Here is a 16,371-nt window from a genome sequence, read left to right on the forward strand (position 1 = left end):
TTCATACTTTTGATAGGAAAAAAAAAAACAAACGTGGAAGGAACGGACATATTCACCCAAACAAGCTCTGGGTTTTGAACGCTTAGATCTCAGAGGTCTGGGTTTGAATTCCTCTCTGTGCAGCTTCATTTCGAGTACTGAATTAGAGTTGTGACCCTTTTTTCCTCCGGCAGGCTTCAACCGTATGGCAGGCAGAGGGATCATGGCCCTTTCCATGCTGGGAATAAGCTGTACTATCAAAACTGGCTGGTGCAGATGAGTGAAGGATTTGTTCCGATTTAGTTTGATAAGAATTTACCATGGTGGATTTGATTTAAATCAATTTGATTTAAATCACGATTTAAATCACTACTCAGAAAGACTCGATTTAATCATGTGACTCCCCCTCCCCCACAAAAAAGTGCACCTATTAATTGAATTTTTTGAAACTTCACACTTAGGAGGTAAGGGGTTGATTAAAAAAAATAGATTTGCAAAGGCACAATGGGATCATGATCTCCACAGACCCAAATTCACAGTTTTGAGAACTGTAAAACCAAGAAGCATCTGTGATAATATCTTCTCGATAGAAAAATTGCCCAATAATCTTACAGGAACCTCTGGAAGAGCATGGCATTGTGAATGGATGAATGGAATTCATTTACCCAAAAATGTAAATGTTGCATGAATATACAGCCTCATGCTACATAATTAAAAACAAATCCTTATTTCATGATGAATAACCTTTGGACTATAATGTATCCTAAATAGAAAACTATCTTTAGATAGATTTTTCCTCAAAAAGCATTTTATTAAAAAAAACACGACTTAAATAAAAAAAAATTGATTTAAATAAAAAAAAATCTGATTTTTTAAATTGTTTTTTTTAAAAAAATAATTGATTTTTATCCACCCTGGAATTTACCAACATTCGCAAAGTTCATCCTATTCAAGTTGGAATGAACTTGAGGTTTTCAAAAACAGATTGCAGGAGAAAGCAAAATGGCCATGTGGTTCCGTCCTTCCTCGCCATCGCTTCGTAGCAGTGCCCCTCTCGCCATGGAAAGAATCGGTTCCGGCCAGAAAATCCTACACCACATTTCCCCCCCCTTTTTTTTTCTTGGGGGTTCTGCTTTTTGCGCCCCAAATTGTATGCTAAAGAGCAGAAACTTTCCTTGCAGGAGTGCAGGAAATTTTCGCACGTAGGATTTGGAATGTGGGCTGACTCATACATGGTTTTCTGTCCAGTTGCATTGTGGCACAGTGAAGTTTTCAGTGTGCTCTAGAATCATAGAATCATAGAATAGCAGAGTTGGAAGGGGCCTACAAGGCCATCGAGTCCAACCCCCTGCTCAATGCAGGAATCCACCCTAAAGCATCCCTGACTGATGGTTGTCCAGCTGCCTCTTGACGGCCTCTAGTGTGGGAGAGCCCACCACCTCCCTAGGGAACTGATTCCATTGTCGTACTGCTCTAATACTCAGGAAGTTTTTCCTGATGTCCAGCTGGAATCTGGCTTCCTTTAACTTGAGCCCGTTATTCCTTGTCCTGCACTCTGGGAGGATCGAGAAGAGATCCTGGCCCTCCTCTGTGTGACAACCTTTCAAGTATTTGAAGAGTGCTCTCATGTCTCCCCTCAATCTTCTCTTCTCCAGGCTAAACATGCCCAGTTGTTCTGTTGATAGGGGGTTAGCGGGAGTAACCTCTACCTTGTTGTAGGCTGGAAACTGATTTGGTCATGCAGCAAAGCATTTGGACAATTGATTTGCTTCTTGGCCAGCTCTAACATTACCTGCGTGCCCCAGCACCCATTTGGTGCAGAGATACATTTTCATTGGACCTGTGTCTCTTCCCATTAGACTGTGCAAACACCTGAGTCATGCAGAGCTCTTCATTGGCTAAAACAGAAAGGGGCCAAGGTTGATTACTCCTTCTTTCCTTCAGTTTGCATTTCCCCCCCCCAAGGGATTCTTTTTTAAAATATAAAACTAGAGAATCTCTCCTAGCACCTACATCCTGGCCAGTCAGTTCCCACATCAGATGAGGCATCTTTAAATGATGGTTTAAAGACTTGGGTTTGCGCACCCTACACCGCCGTCCACACGGCCTTCTTGAGCAGCTGCAAGGAGAAGATTTGGAAGTGTTTCTTTTCGCTTTTAAGCTAACCAGAGCGCCCCGTTGTATCCACACTCAGGAGTTTTGGTTAGTTTAAAGCAGGGAAATCAAAGCTCTTTTAGCCTGAGGGCCAAATCCAGAATCAAAGGCCAAAGAGATGAGGCCAAAATACCAGCATGGTTTCGCATAAAGGGTTCATTGCAAGTAACTTAAACCTTAGGGCAGGCATTTCCAACTGCCCTAAGGGGGTGGGGGAATTGCAAGGAAGGGGAAACCACAAAACGATTGTTGGATGGAAGAAAGGCTTTAAGGTGGATTCCTGCATTGAGCAGGGGGTTGGACTTGATGGTCTTATAGGCCCCTTCCAACTCTACTATTCTATGATTCTATGAAAGGGGGCGGGATAAGAGGCAGGGGAGGGGCCATGCAGGGGACCCCAGGTAGGACAGATTTGGCCCACAGGCGTGATGTTAAATGCCCCCGCTTTAAAGTGTGCTTAATTCAAACGAGCCAGGTTATGATCCTGGCTTGTTCACTAACCATTGTTTAAACTAACCAGAGTTCCCGGAGTTCAGAAATAACAGGGGAACTCTGGCTCGTTGGAAAGCAGAAGTGGGGTTAGGGGATGCTGGGAGTTGCGATCCAACGCGTCCAGAGGGCGCCAGGTTGCAATTGAACCAAAGGAGCATCAGGAAACGAAAACGGTTTTCAGTTCTTTGGGTTCTTTTAGTCATTGGCTAAACTCCACGTTCTAACGGTGTTACAGAAGCCTTCGAGGCAATCTCCACCAGTAATCGCAACAGTCCAGGCCTCCGGAATGAGTGACGGCCGCCCAAGGCTGGATGATTAATGTGCCGCGTATCAGTTCTCGGTTATATAACGCAATTCCATTCGTTTTGTCTACCCGAAGTGACTAAATCCAGTTGCATTAGTAATCAGCCTGGTTCTCTCGGGTTCTGAGCTATTATTATTGTTCTGAGTTATTCTTCGTCACCCTTATTTCCTGCACCTTCTTCCTTGGAGCGGTTCTGAATTCCTGAGAAAGGGAGGGAAGTCTTCTCGCTCTCTCCTTCCTTCTTCCCAAGAACGTGAGATGTGCAATGGGAAGATTTCTTCTTTCCCCAAGCAAAACGCCTTTTAGCTTTTAAAGGGGCGGTTAAGGGACCCCGTTGCCCTCTCTGGCCACATCCGGATTGGTGCCTTTCTCCGTTACGGGCGTGATTTGCCAACTCAGTTTTTACCGAGAATCCCCATGACGTCAATCCCTGGTTTTGCTGATTTATCGCATTTCTTTCCCACTTCTGCCACAGTTGAAGCAGAGATCATTCAAGTTTGAACTGGGCTGTATAGGGATATAGCAGCTTTCCCCAACCTGGTGCCCACTAGATGCGTGGGACTACAATACTCATTATCCGAGGCCAGCATGGACATCTGGTGGGTACGAGCAGTTCCAGCTCCAGATTTGGGAGGTAAAACACCCCCAAAGCCCCCCACCCCTGCCCAGTGACCCTGCCTTCTCACCACCATGGTCCCCAGCTGCTCTTCCTCATCTTCCTCTTCCTCATCGTTGCTAGGGAAAAAGGCGGGATACAAATAAATATAATAAATAAGATTGAGGGGAGACATGACAGCACACTTCAAGGACTTGAAAGGTGGTCGCACAGAGGAGGGCCAGGATCTCTTCTCGATCCTCCCAGAGTACAGGACACGGAATAACGGGCTCAAGTTACAGGAAGCCAGATTCCTGCTGGACATCAGGAAAAACATCCTGACTGTTAGAGCAGTACGACAACAAAACCAGTTACCTACACTAGAGGCCTCCAAGAGGCAGCTGGACAGCCACCTGTCAGCGATGCTTTAAGGTGGATCCGTGCATTGAGCCGGGGGGGGGGGGGTTGGACTTGATGGCCTTAGAGGCCCATTCCAACTCTACGATTCTGTGATTCTATGATTCTATCACTTGCTTGCTTGGCAGGCAGAAATCCTGGGAGCAAGAAGGCTGTGGCATCTCTTGCTCTTCTTCACCACAGCTGTTGTCTGGACTAGAGCGAGTAGCAGGTTGCAATGAGGGTGAGGAGGAGACACCCCTATCTGGACAGGGATAACCTAGCTTCAGTTGTCCATACTTTGGTAACTTCCAAATTAGATTACTGCAATGCCGTCTACATGGGGCAGCCTTTGAAGACGGTCCGGAAGCTGCAGCTTGTGCAAAATGCAGCGGCCAGATTGATAGCTGGAACAGGGAGGTTTGAGCATATAACACCGATTCTGGCCCGCTTGCATTGGCTGCCTATATGTTTCCGAGCCCAATTCAAGGTGCTGGTTTTAACCTATAAAGCCCTACATGGCTTGGGAGCACAATACCTGATGGAACGCCTCTCCCAACATGAACCTACTCGTACACTGCGCTCAACATCTAAGGTCCTCCTCCGAGTGCCTACTCCGAGGGAAGCTCGGAGGATGGAAACAAGGGAGAGGGCCTTTTCAGTGGTGGCCCCCCAACTGTGGAATGATCTCCCCGATGAGACTCGCCTGGCGCCAACGTTGTTGTCTTTTCGGCGCCAGGTCAAGACTTTTCTCTTCTCCCAGGCATTTAACAGCATTTAACAACGTTAAGTTTGTTTTTAATGGACCCCAGAATTGTTGTTTTTAAATGGATACTGTTGTTTTTATGTTTTTGATGGTTTTTAAATTTTGTATACTTCTGTTTACTATTTTTAATTGTTGTAAACCGTCCAGAGAGCTTCGGCTGTGGGGCGGTATATAAATGTAATAAAATAAATAAATAAAGAGGACCTCCTGCTAGAACTCCACTTGCAAGGACGTTTGCGTTTGGGGTTGTCTTCCGGAATTGCCCCATCCCAGTCGGCCACAAGTGGGAAAGACCGCGACTGATTTTTAGCAATCCGGAGAGAATAAGGTGACCATATGAAGAGGCAGACAGGGCTCCTGTATCTTTAACAGTTGGATAGAAAAGGGGAGCTCAGCAAGGGTCATTCGTACGCATGCGGCACCCGGTGAAATTCCCCCTTCATCACCACACTTAAAGCTGCAGGAGCTATACTGGCGTAACCAGATACAAAAGAGGGCAGGGGTCCTGCAGCTTTAACCGTTGCTATGAAGAAGGAATTTCACCCGGCGCTGCCTGCATACAAATGGCCCCTGCTGAAATTCCCTTTTCTATGCCACTGTTGAAGTTACAGGAGCCCAGTCCTCCTTTCCATAGGGTCACCCTAGGAGAGGAGGAGAGGTGGGTTTGAGCTGAAGCAAAGGACGTTTCAGTTCCCTTTCGAGTTCCCCAAGGCAGCGGTCCCCAACCTTTTTGGCACCAGGGATCGGTTTCGTGGAAGACAATTTTTCCACGGACCGGGGTGGGTGGGTTGAGGGGATGGTTTTGGAAAGCCCCCCCCCCCCGCTCACCCCCACTCCGGCGTCCTGGCTTCGCTTCAGCTGGGTGCGCAGCCGAAGCGAAGACAGGACGCTGGAGCGGGTGGCTTCGGAACGGCGCGCCTGGAAGTTGCTCTCCCAGAGCGGCTTCCGGCCGGGCGTGCCGTTCTGAAGCCACCCCACCGCACCCCAGCGTCCTGGCTTCGCTTCGGCTGGGCAGGCGAGATGGCGCCCCGCGCCCAGGTACGCTGTGGTGGGGTTGGGTGAAAGCAGCTCACCTGCGCAGCCCGGTTCCTAACAGGCCATGGAGCGGTACTGGTCCGTGGCCCGGGGTTTGGGGACCCCTGCCCTAAGGAACTTGTGGAATCTTAGAATAGATAAAGACTTGCTGTGGATTGCCTTTACTGAAGGTCTTCTTTGACTGGGCAGGTGGCTTGGAGGCCCTCAAGGACCCTCCCAAGCTACATTGTGGGCTGCTTCACCCGCTCCGAATCCGTGCAGAACAGGCCCGTGGGATGGAGGAATTGGAGCAACGTGTGGACAGGTGCAGCTTCCCGCTATGGATTCACATGTGCTTACCAGCTCTCCCACCGCCACCACGCATTAATCCCAGCCGGTGTGAGGAGCACCGCCCGTCGATACGATTGCACTGGCTAATACTTGGCTAAGTTTTGTCCACGGGGACAAAAACCACTTCCCCCCCTTTTTTTTTGGTGCATATAATCCCACTTGGAGAGACAGTGCGGTGTAGCGGTTAGAGCTTTGGAGTGGGTCTCGGGAAATCCCGGGTTCTTAGCCATGGAAGCTCACTGGGTGACTTGGGGCCAATCTAAGACTCTCAGCCTAACCTACCTCACAGGGTCGTCGTTGCGAGGGTAAAATGGAGAGGCGGAGGATTATGCATGCAGCCTTGGGTATAAGCCTGGTATAATATAATCATCATCTGAATTATTATTCTCTCTCTTTTCTGGCTCCTGGCGGTTTTTCTAGATCAGCCTTCCTCAACCTGGGGCGCTCCAGATGTGTTGGACTACAACTCCCAGAATGCCCCAGCCAGCTCTGCTGGCTGGGGCATTCTGGGAGATGTAGTCCAACACATCTGGAGCGCCCCAGGTTGAGGAAGGCTGTTCTAGATGAACGTGACGGGCTTTGCCAAGTCATGCTGTCTTTTACTGATTCAGGAACTTCCTGACTGTTGAACATGTTTTAAGCATGACTGCTTTCTGGATGTTGGCGTGGATGTATTTCGCTAAGCCAGTTTCTAAAGGTTTTCTGTAAAATCCTTTCATGTGATGCCAGTGACTGATGTGACTAACGGAATCATCATCCTCATTATTTTACAATTTCACATGGTATTGACGTAGATATTAATACCCAGCAGTACGTGTATGTGTGGAGGAGGGAAGGCAGTCCACATGCCCCACACACCCAATACTTCTATCTCTCGATTATATGAATTGTGTTACAAGCATTTTGTCATTCCATGCTGTCTTGGGAGTTTTCCTGCCCTGAAAGATGGCCTAGAAATACTTTAAAATAAATAGATAAATATGGTAGAGTGGCATTCCCCATCCTGGCGCCCTCTGGATGTGTCAGAGTGCAGGACACGGAGTGCAGGACGCGGAATAATGGCAGGACACGGAATAATTCCGTGTCCTCCCAGAGTGCAGGACACAGAATAACGGGCTCAAGTTAAAGGAAGCCAGATTCTGGCTGGACATCAGGAAAAACTTCCTGACTGTTAGAGCAGTACGGCAATGGAACCAGTTACCTAGGGAGATGGTGGGCTCTCCCACACTGGAGGCCTTCAAGAGGCAGCTGGACAACCATCTGTCAGGGATGCTTTAGGGTGGATTCCTGCATCGAGCAGGGGGTTGGACTGGATGGCCTTGTAGGCCCCTTCCAACTCTGCTATTCTATGTTTCTATGACTACATCTCCCATCGTCTAGCTGGGAGGATGGGACTTGTAGCCCAACACATCTGGAGGACACCAGGTGGGGAGAGGCTGTAGTAGAGAGTCCAAATTCATGGGAATTGCACAAGAGTAGATCTTCACAGGACGTCCCCTGGCAGACTGTGTCTTTGTCGAGACTTGAACTCCAAGCAGGGGCCCTCCAGCTGGTCACTGTCCTGCCCAGGAGGGCCGGCTCTACCGTTAGGCAGAACAAACTGGCCGACGATTTGGTTTGTCCCAAAAGGGCCAGCCTGGTGCCCTCCAGATACTTTGGACTACAACTCCCAGGATCCCTGACCATTGGCCCTAGTGGCTGGGGCCGATAGGAGTTGAAGTCCAAAACATCTGGAAGGCACCAGGTCGGGGAAGGCGAAGCGGTTAGTCATTCAAGTTTATTGTTATAGTACTTTTCCTGCCAGGAAGGAGGGGAGGAGCTCTTGGGAGTTTTTTACCCTGGGTGACAAAATAACTTGAGCCAACGTTGGGTCCTGTGTGACCTTGATTTGATGGTGGCAGAAGGAAGCTGGTGAGGGCACCGTTTACTGCTCCACCTCAAGCTGGCCCGGGTGACGGCTTGAGGAAGGCCGTCTCCTGACGTTACCCTGTGAGTCACTCGCATCGGGCTTGGATCTGCCCTTTTCCTGTTTACCTTCTTGCTGAGACGTCTTTCTGTGCCAACTTATTACTCAGCGTGCAGCGGGGGGGTGGGGGAGGCGTGAGCGGTGGAACCGGCACCCTCCTCCCTTGAGAAAACAGAGCTTTTCGCCCTCCAACAGAATGAAACAACAGAATGAAATTGAGTAGGGATAAATGCCAAGTTCGACATCTAGGAAATAGAAACCAAAGGCACAGTTACAAGATGGGGGATACTTGGCTCAGCAATACTACAAACGAGAAGGATCTTGGAATGGTTGTAGATCGCAAGCTGAATATGAGCCAACAGTGCGATGTGGCTGCAAGAAAGGCAAATGCTATTTTGGGTTGCATTAATAGAAGTACAGCTTCCAAATCACGTGAGGTACTGGTTCCTCTCTATTTGGCCCTGGTTAGGCCTCATCTAGAGTATTGTGTCCAGTTCTGGGCTCCACAATTCAAGAAGGGTGCAGCCAAGCTGGAGCGTGTTCAGAGGAGGGCAACCAGGATGATCAGGGGTCTGGAATCAAAGCCCTATGAGGAGAGACTGAAAGAACTGGGCATGTTTAGCCTGGAGAAGAGAAGATGGAGGGGAGACATGAGAGCACTCTTCAAATACTTAAAAGGTTGTCACACAGAGGAGGGCCAGGATCTCTTCTCGATCCTCCCAGAATGCAGGACACGGAATAATGGGCTCAAGTTAAAGGAAGGCAGATTCTAGCTGGACATCAGGAAAAACTTCCTGACTGTTAGAGCAGTACGACAATGGAACCAGTTACCTAGGGAGGTGGTGGGCTCTCCCACACTAGAGGCCTTCAAGAGGCAGCTGGACAACCATCTGTCAGGGATGCTTTAGGGTGGATTCCTGCACTGAGCAGGGGGTTGGACTCGATGGCCTTGTAGGCCCCTTCCAACTCTGCAATTCTATGATTCTGTGATTCCAGTTGGACCTGGGTTAATAGTCCCTCAGCCTCGGTCCCTAAAAAACTTGCTCGGTTTTGAGGTTCTTAAAAGGCTGGCTGGGAGAGGCTGGATTTTACTGCCAAGTGGAATGAAAACAGGCCTCGAGGGTGTGCGGCTGGCCTGCAGGACTTGCTGCCCAACAGCCATCAACCGTGGCCTCCCAGGCTCTGGTGAACCGCTCTGGTTTTGCCGCCCCAAGAAGCTGGCCTAGACTGGGGGTTCGCGGAGCTCCCGGCGGGCCACCGAACAGGTCTGGTGCGTCATAGTTGCCTTGGCTTATGTGTTTTTTCCAAACAGATTTTTTCTCCCATGAGACTGTTTGGAAATCGTGATGTCAAAACTGAAAAATGCTTGCAGGTTTTCCAAAAAGAAAGGAAAATGTGGCCTGCGTTGGCTTGTTTATTTCTGTCCCCCCCCTCCTCAGCCAAAAGCCTCCTGGAGCAGCTTAGATAAGATCAATAACACAAGGCAGCTCTTGCCTGCATGCTTACAATTTTGAGACACAACACACAAGGAAAAGGGACTGAGGAGGGAAGAGGAAAAGAGCAGGGCTGGCGGGATGGCCCTGTTTCCCACTCAAGACTCCTTCTGTGCAGCCGGCTGGAAAGTCTGCTGTTGGTGACCATTGAGGAAGGAGGAACTTTCAAGGGGGAGCTTTTGGGGGTGGGGGGGAATGCTTTGCCGAAAACACAGAGAGAAGGAAATGGGCTGAGGAACTGCAGAGGAGGGCCTCTACCAGTTGTAGTGACCAACCTGCCCCAACCTGATACCCTCCAGATGTTTTGGACTACAACTCCCAGCATGCCTGGGAGGGGCTGAGGCTGATGGGAGGTGGAGTCCAAAACCTGGGGAAGTCTGGCGTAGCCAAAGGCAAAGAGCCAAAAGGAGACACGCTCACACCGGGCACAATGCGGCACTGAGAGCAGAAAGGTGGAGAGCACGGAACAACTAAGGACTAGAAACTTGGGGTTGCTGAGGGTTGGCCTACCTCAGGCCCTCACACTTAACCCCAGAACCTGCCAGGGTTTCACCTCTGTGTAAGGGTCAGGGCTGGTGCCAGACTATTTTGTGCCCTAGGCAGGTGAGCTGCTTTCACCCACCCACCCCCACCCCAGCGTGCCTGGGCGCGGGGCGCCATCTTGCCCGCCCAGCCGAAGCGAAACCAGGACGCTGGGGTAGGGTGGCTTCGGAACGGCGCTCCCAGCCGGAAGCCGCTCTGGGAGAGCGACTGCCGGGCGTGCCATTCCGAAGCTGCCCGCCTGCCCCAGCGTCCTGGCTTCACTTCACCTGGGTGCCCACCCAGCCAAAGCGAAGCCAGGATGCTGGAGTGGGGGGGGTGGGCACGGCTTCGCTTCGCTTCGGCTGGGTGGGCGCCCAAGCGAAGCGAAGCCAGGATGCTTGGGCGGACGGCTTCGGAACGGCGCACCCGGAAGCCGCCCTCTCAGAGCCGCTGTGGGAGAGCAGCTTCCGGATGCGGTGTTCAGCACCCCCTCCCTTACCTTGACTCTCTAGGTGGCCGCCTGAGTGGCCTCTATGGTAGCACCGGGCCTGGTAAGGGAGTGTGCATGCTGCCCTTGCCCCAGTAAAATGAGTTGGGAGAATTTCCATGGGACGGCAGCCAGGGGGTATTTCCAAGGGTCCCTCTCCTCCTTGTGTAGGATCTGCATTCCCATCTTCCACCCCCCTCGACCCCCTATATTTTCTCCTCTGGAGCACCAGGAAATTCCACCTTCAGAGGCAGGAGTGGAGCTGTCAGGCCTTTGCAACCAATAAAATGTCCCCGGGGATGATGACTCAGTGGATGGGTTCTGTCTGGCTCCCTGCCACCCAGGGCAGGAATTTCCCCCTCACCTGCGAGGTCGCGCTGGCTTGTGACTCAGAGCGAGGGCCGGTGGCGGGGGGGCGGGGAGGCTCCCCACTGGCGCCATGTGGGGCTTGGCTGGCTGGCAGGAGGGTTTTCGTTTTGTTTTTACTCCCTAGGCACCTTCTAGGGCGTCCCTGCCCTCCGCTCGAGCTGTGGGTGGATACGGCTTGGACTGAAACCGCAGCCCTGAGGTGCCTCCTTCCCTGCCAGCCCAGCGATTGTGAGGCAGGTGTCAGGTATCTGCAGCAGCCAGGATTGGGGCCGTGCAGAGAGCGGCTGCAAGTGACCTTTGGCCTCTACCGACCCGGGGGTCTAGAGACAGGGTTAGCGTGAGCCCCGCGGTTTGGAGAGGGGCCGGGGGTGGGTGGGTGGGTGGGCTGCAGATGCCCAGATTTCAAAGTGCATCTGGAGAGGGACATCCTGCTAGTGCAGGGAGCTTTTCTTGTCTCGAATGAGGAGAGGCAGTGTGGTGTAGTGGCTAAAGTGTTGGGCTGGGCGATCCTGGTTCTGTGCACACGCACCTCTTTTTCCAAGAGAAACAATCCCAGATGTTGTAACCTTCCTCCATAGGGGAGATGCTCCAGACCGCTTAATCATTTGAGTTGCCCTTTTTCTGCTAGGAGTGGCGAATGTCTGGAATTTGCCCCGGAAGACGTGGCAAAAGCCAGAGGCTTAGGTGGGTTTAAAAGGGAATTTGGTTCATTTGCGGAGGAGGAGGAGGAGAGAGTTCTCTCGGTGACAGGGGCGGCTTACCTACTGAACAGCCGTTGACGGTGGGCTACCAACCAGGGAGTCCTGTTGCCTTCACGCCCTGCTGATGGGCTGCCTGGAAGCACCCAGCAGTAGTTCTCCTGTGTAAGCTCCCTGCCATTTGTACGGGAGAACTTCTCAGTGGGTTTGTGTACCCACAGATCATACCATGGCTTCTGTCTCCTGCGGGCTTTCCTGCCCTCTTCTTCTGAGTGCCAGCCGTTCCCTAAACCCGGGGGCGCAGGACCTCGGGCTAATGGCCCTGCTGGCTAGGGATAATGGGAGTTGTAGCCCAACACATCTGGGGGAGGGCACATCTGCTTTGGGCTCGAGGCCACTCTGCGCAATTGGAAGAGGAGGCGCCTGGATTCCGCAGCCGCCTCGAAACCTGGAGATGTGGGAATCAGCAAAAAAAAGCTCACTGAAGATCTCCCAGATCTGTCCGGGAGCTGTGATGGCTCTTGCCGGTATCAGACTGCAAGCTTTCTTTCGCGCGCCTCAGTCATGTGCGTCTTTGAAATGGACACATTGTTCTCTCGTTGCTCAAACCTTATTTTTGTGCATTGTTTCAGGCACCTTTTCATGCACGCCTTTTTTCAGGCGCATTCTTCAAATGTTCGCATGCTGTAGAACACTCTTTTGGGGTGGGGTTTTCACAAATCACATTGCAAGCTTGCAAATAGGTTGACTTTGTCTACAGATTGCTTCCATGTTCAGTCAGAAGGTGCAAACTTGGTAAAACCTGGGGGTATTATTATTACTATTATTATTGTTATTGTTGTTATTGTTATTATTATTATTATTATTATTATTATTATTATTATTATTATTTAATGAAACTGAATACTTGTACATCCTTATCCAAATCCCATCGGATGGTTTGCTCCAGAGACGTAGCGGGCCTGATTATTCTCCTGCCAAATTCCCTGGGGCGCTTTCATAGGGTGGCCACATGGAAAGGAGGACAGGACTCCTGTATCTTTAATGGCTGAATGGAAAAGGGAAATTTCAGCAGCTGTCAGTTGTAGGCATGCAACACCTGGTGAAACTCCCTCTTCATCACAAGCAGTTAAAGCTGTTAAAACAGTGAAATTCCCTCTCGTGTGTCTGGTCACACTAGGCAAGGCTCCTGCAGCTTTAACTGTTGTGATGAAGAGGGGATTTCACCAGGTGCTGCATGCCTACAAAGGACACCTGCTGAAATTCCCCTTTTCTATACAACTGAACCGCCCAGAGAGCTCCAAATATTGGGCGGTATAGAAATGTAATAAATAAATGAATAAATAAATAACCTGTTAAAGATACAGGAGCCCAGTCCTCCTTTTCCATATGGTCACCCTAGCTTTCATCCACCTCCACCTGCTCTCTCCAGCTCATCTCCTCGGCCAGCCCTGCTGCCTCCGTGTCTTCTTCTAGGCTGCCTCTTTGGCCCGGAATGGCCTCTTCCCCGCCCCCTGCTCCCTGCCCCCTTCCTCTGCAAAAGCCTTTCCTAATCCCCCTTAGCCTCAACACGCCTGCTCCTTCTCTGCTCCCATTCCCAACTAACTCCTCCGTCAACGCCCTGCCCTCTCGCTCCGTCCTGTCTCATCTGTTGAAACGTAGACTGCAAGCAGAGCCAGCATCAAGGGTGGGCACGGCCGGGCAACGGCCCACACCCCAGCAGGGGCTGACGGACAAGAGAGGGAAAAGGGGGGCCGTTGAGGGCATGTTTAGCCTGGAGAAGAGAAGATGGAGGGGAGACATGATAGCACTCTTCAAATACTTGAAAGGCTGTCACACAGAGGAGGGCCAGGATCTCTTCTCGATCCTCCCAGAGCTCAGGACACGGAATAACGGGCTCAATTTAAAGGAAGCCAGATTCCGGCTGGACATCAGGAAAAACTTCCTGACTGTTAGAGCAGTACGACGATGGAACCAGTTCCCTAGGGAGGTGGTGGGCTCTCCCACACTAGAGGCCTTCAAGAGGCAGCTGGACAACGATGTGTCAGGGATGCTTTCGGGTGGATTCCTGCATTGAGCAGGGGGTTGGACTCGATGGCCTTGTAGGCCCCTTCCAACTCTGCTATTCTATGATTCGATGAGGGTGTCTTGCCCAAGCCCAGCCCCCCCCCCAAAAAAAACACTTGGAGCCAGCACTAGTTTTAAGCCCCCTGAGCTAGGACTGTACCGCTTTTGTGATCCATGCAGCCCCTTCCCTGCCGTTTGCAGTAATCCTATAGTAAGGGAGGGAGTGGTGGTTTGCAGTAATCCAGCAGGCCCCAGAATTCGTGTAGGCGGAGGGAGAGCCTTGCAGGTTCCATTGGCAAACCGGGGCAGAACATGGCCTCCAGTTCTACCCGCAGACGGTCGCAGACGCGGGGGCGAGGGCCCCGTCTCCAGAGGCGCTTCCTCCGGCCCGCGTTAACCCGGCCTGTTTTTGTTCCCCTCAGGGCCGAGAATTACTGGTGGCGAGGCCAGAACAAACGGACCTTGAAAGTGGGCCAGTTCCCACGCAACACGGTGACCTCGGTGGCGGGGCTGTCGGCCCACGACATCAGCCAGCCGCTCAAGAACAGCTTCATCCACACGGGCCATGGAGACACCAACCCTCAGCAGTGTTGGGGCTTTCCCGATAAGATTGACGAGTAAGAACTCTGGGGATGTTCTCTGGCTGTGCTCTTGGCTCCTGCCTCTCCCAAGCACACACACACACACACACACACACACACACACCAGGGGTTTTTTTTCATTCTGAAATGGCTGCACATGTGACGAGGGTGGTGGGGAGATATTTCGGGGTGAGTGAGGGCCAGGATCAGGGGCGGCGTTAGTGCGCCTGTAGGCCACGGGGCGGTCTTTGTGCGCTCCGCACTTCCACGGGAACGTAGGATCGTGGGCATAGAAGCCAGCTGCGTTTGGGAGAAGAATGGAATGGAGGCAGGGTATAAGTGGCTGTCGTGTTCCTCAAAAAAACCTCCTGCCCTCTTGGGAGACAAAAAAACAAGGCCTGCTAAGTAATCCACAAAGCTTTATTTAAGCAATAAACATCTCGTCCCACCTGAAGAGAGTCTAATCTCTCGGAATCTTCCCCCTAGGCAAAACTATGCAAACTAAGCGAGACAATTGTCCTTTCAAGAAGGACGGAAAGCCCTTTCCCAAGACACGTTAACTTCAGAGAGACTAGTTGTGAGGCAGCTTCTGACGGGACGCCAGCCGGGCTGACTTTCTCTCGCCTTCCTTTCGCTGCGCCCGTTTTAGTCTGCGGCGCACTCTAGGATCGGCTAACCTGTCCTTACTCTCTCCTTCGGAAGAGTGTTGGCTTCCTACTGAGAGCCCGTGAGAGCTTCCTCCCCCACTGGTACAGGCTGGCCTGTGTCTGGCGCCAACTCCTCTACTTCAGAGGCTGACTCTGATTGATCACCTGAAACACCTTCTTCCAACCCAGGGGGAGCAAGGCTAGACCTGACAGTGGCACACAAAAGGCCAAACTGCTCGTGACACACCAACGTGCGTAAAAAGACGTCCAAATTAAAACTGACTTTGGAGGTGGCTGTTTAGCACAACCAGGTGGGGTAGAAGGTGCCTAAATCCCTACCTCCTGATGGACTTTTCCTTTATTCTTTTTTTTTTTTAAAGACCTTTAGGGCATGATCTGTAGTTACCCCCTAAAATGGGTGCGTACGCTGCAACGTCTCCAGGGAGCACCTCAGTCTTCCCCAACCTGGTGCAGTTCAACTGGGTTGGACTGCAAGTCCCATCGGCCATAGGGGCTGAGAATGTTGGAAATTGCAGTCCAGCCCATCTGGAGGACACCAGATTGGGGCAGGCTAGGGTACATAATTTTCTGCCTCCGTCCCAAGGATCATTTCCCTCTTAAGAGCTTATGATTTTTTTTAATCTCTCATTCTCCATTCTACAGCCAAAACATAGGATATGTCTACAGGAGAGGTGTGTGTGTGTTTGTGTGTGTGCATTTCTCCAGGCTCAAGTGTGCTCATCTAATGTACCAGATTCCCGAAAGCCACACGAAAACCAAATCCCACCTGTCCATAGAGCGGCCGCACGCTTTTCTGTGCATGGGTGGTACACGGCACGGATCCCCTGGGATGGAGCTCTGTCCGTGCACAGACCACCACCCTGTTGCACATCATCCTAACCATCATCCAGTTCCTACATGCCGTGTTTAATGCAGCTCCACAGAACGGAGGAAGTTCCTACGTGGACACGCCCCGCACGATCAAAAATGCCTGTCTGGATTGCCTCTTCAGCTATTCAAAATTTGGATATTGGAATATTTTATTTATTTATTTATTTATTTATTACATTTCTATACCGCCCAATAGCCGGAGCTCTCTGGGCGGTTCACAAAAATTAAAATCATTCAAAGTATAAAACAACAGTATAAAACCATAATATAAAATACAATATAAAAGCTCAACCAGATCAAAACAGCAGCAATGCAAAATTACGAATTTAAAACACCAAGTTAAAATTTATTGATAGACTGTTAAAATGCTGGGAGAATAAAAAGGTCTTCACCTGGCATCTAAAAGAATATAGTGTAGGTGCCAAGTGAACCTCCTTAGGGAGCTCATTCCACAGCCGGGGTGCCACAGCAGAGAAGGCCCTGCTCCTGGTAACCACCTGCCTCACTTCCTTTGGCAGGGGCCCGCGGAGAAGGACCCCTGAGGATGACCTTAGGGTCCGGGCAGGTACATACGGGAATATTTCGCAGCTTCAGCATTT

The 16,371-nt window shown here is 51.0% G+C and overlaps 1 protein-coding gene across 3 annotated transcripts in view; it reads left to right on the plus strand.

Annotated features, from left to right (window-relative positions):
- The window catches only part of TNK2 (tyrosine kinase non receptor 2), a 135,180-nt gene that overhangs the window by 95,744 nt on the left and 23,065 nt on the right, over nucleotides 1-16,371 (plus strand). For all 3 annotated transcript variants that reach the window (XM_063131763.1, XM_063131761.1, XM_063131762.1), the window contains exon 10: nucleotides 14,076-14,270. In XM_063131763.1, the coding sequence (XP_062987833.1) occupies nucleotides 14,076-14,270 (195 nt within the window). The remainder of the gene's footprint in view (nucleotides 1-14,075; nucleotides 14,271-16,371) is intronic.

This window comes from Elgaria multicarinata, chromosome 8 (genome assembly GCF_023053635.1).
Source record: "Elgaria multicarinata webbii isolate HBS135686 ecotype San Diego chromosome 8, rElgMul1.1.pri, whole genome shotgun sequence".
Taxonomy (NCBI): domain Eukaryota; kingdom Metazoa; phylum Chordata; class Lepidosauria; order Squamata; family Anguidae; genus Elgaria; species Elgaria multicarinata.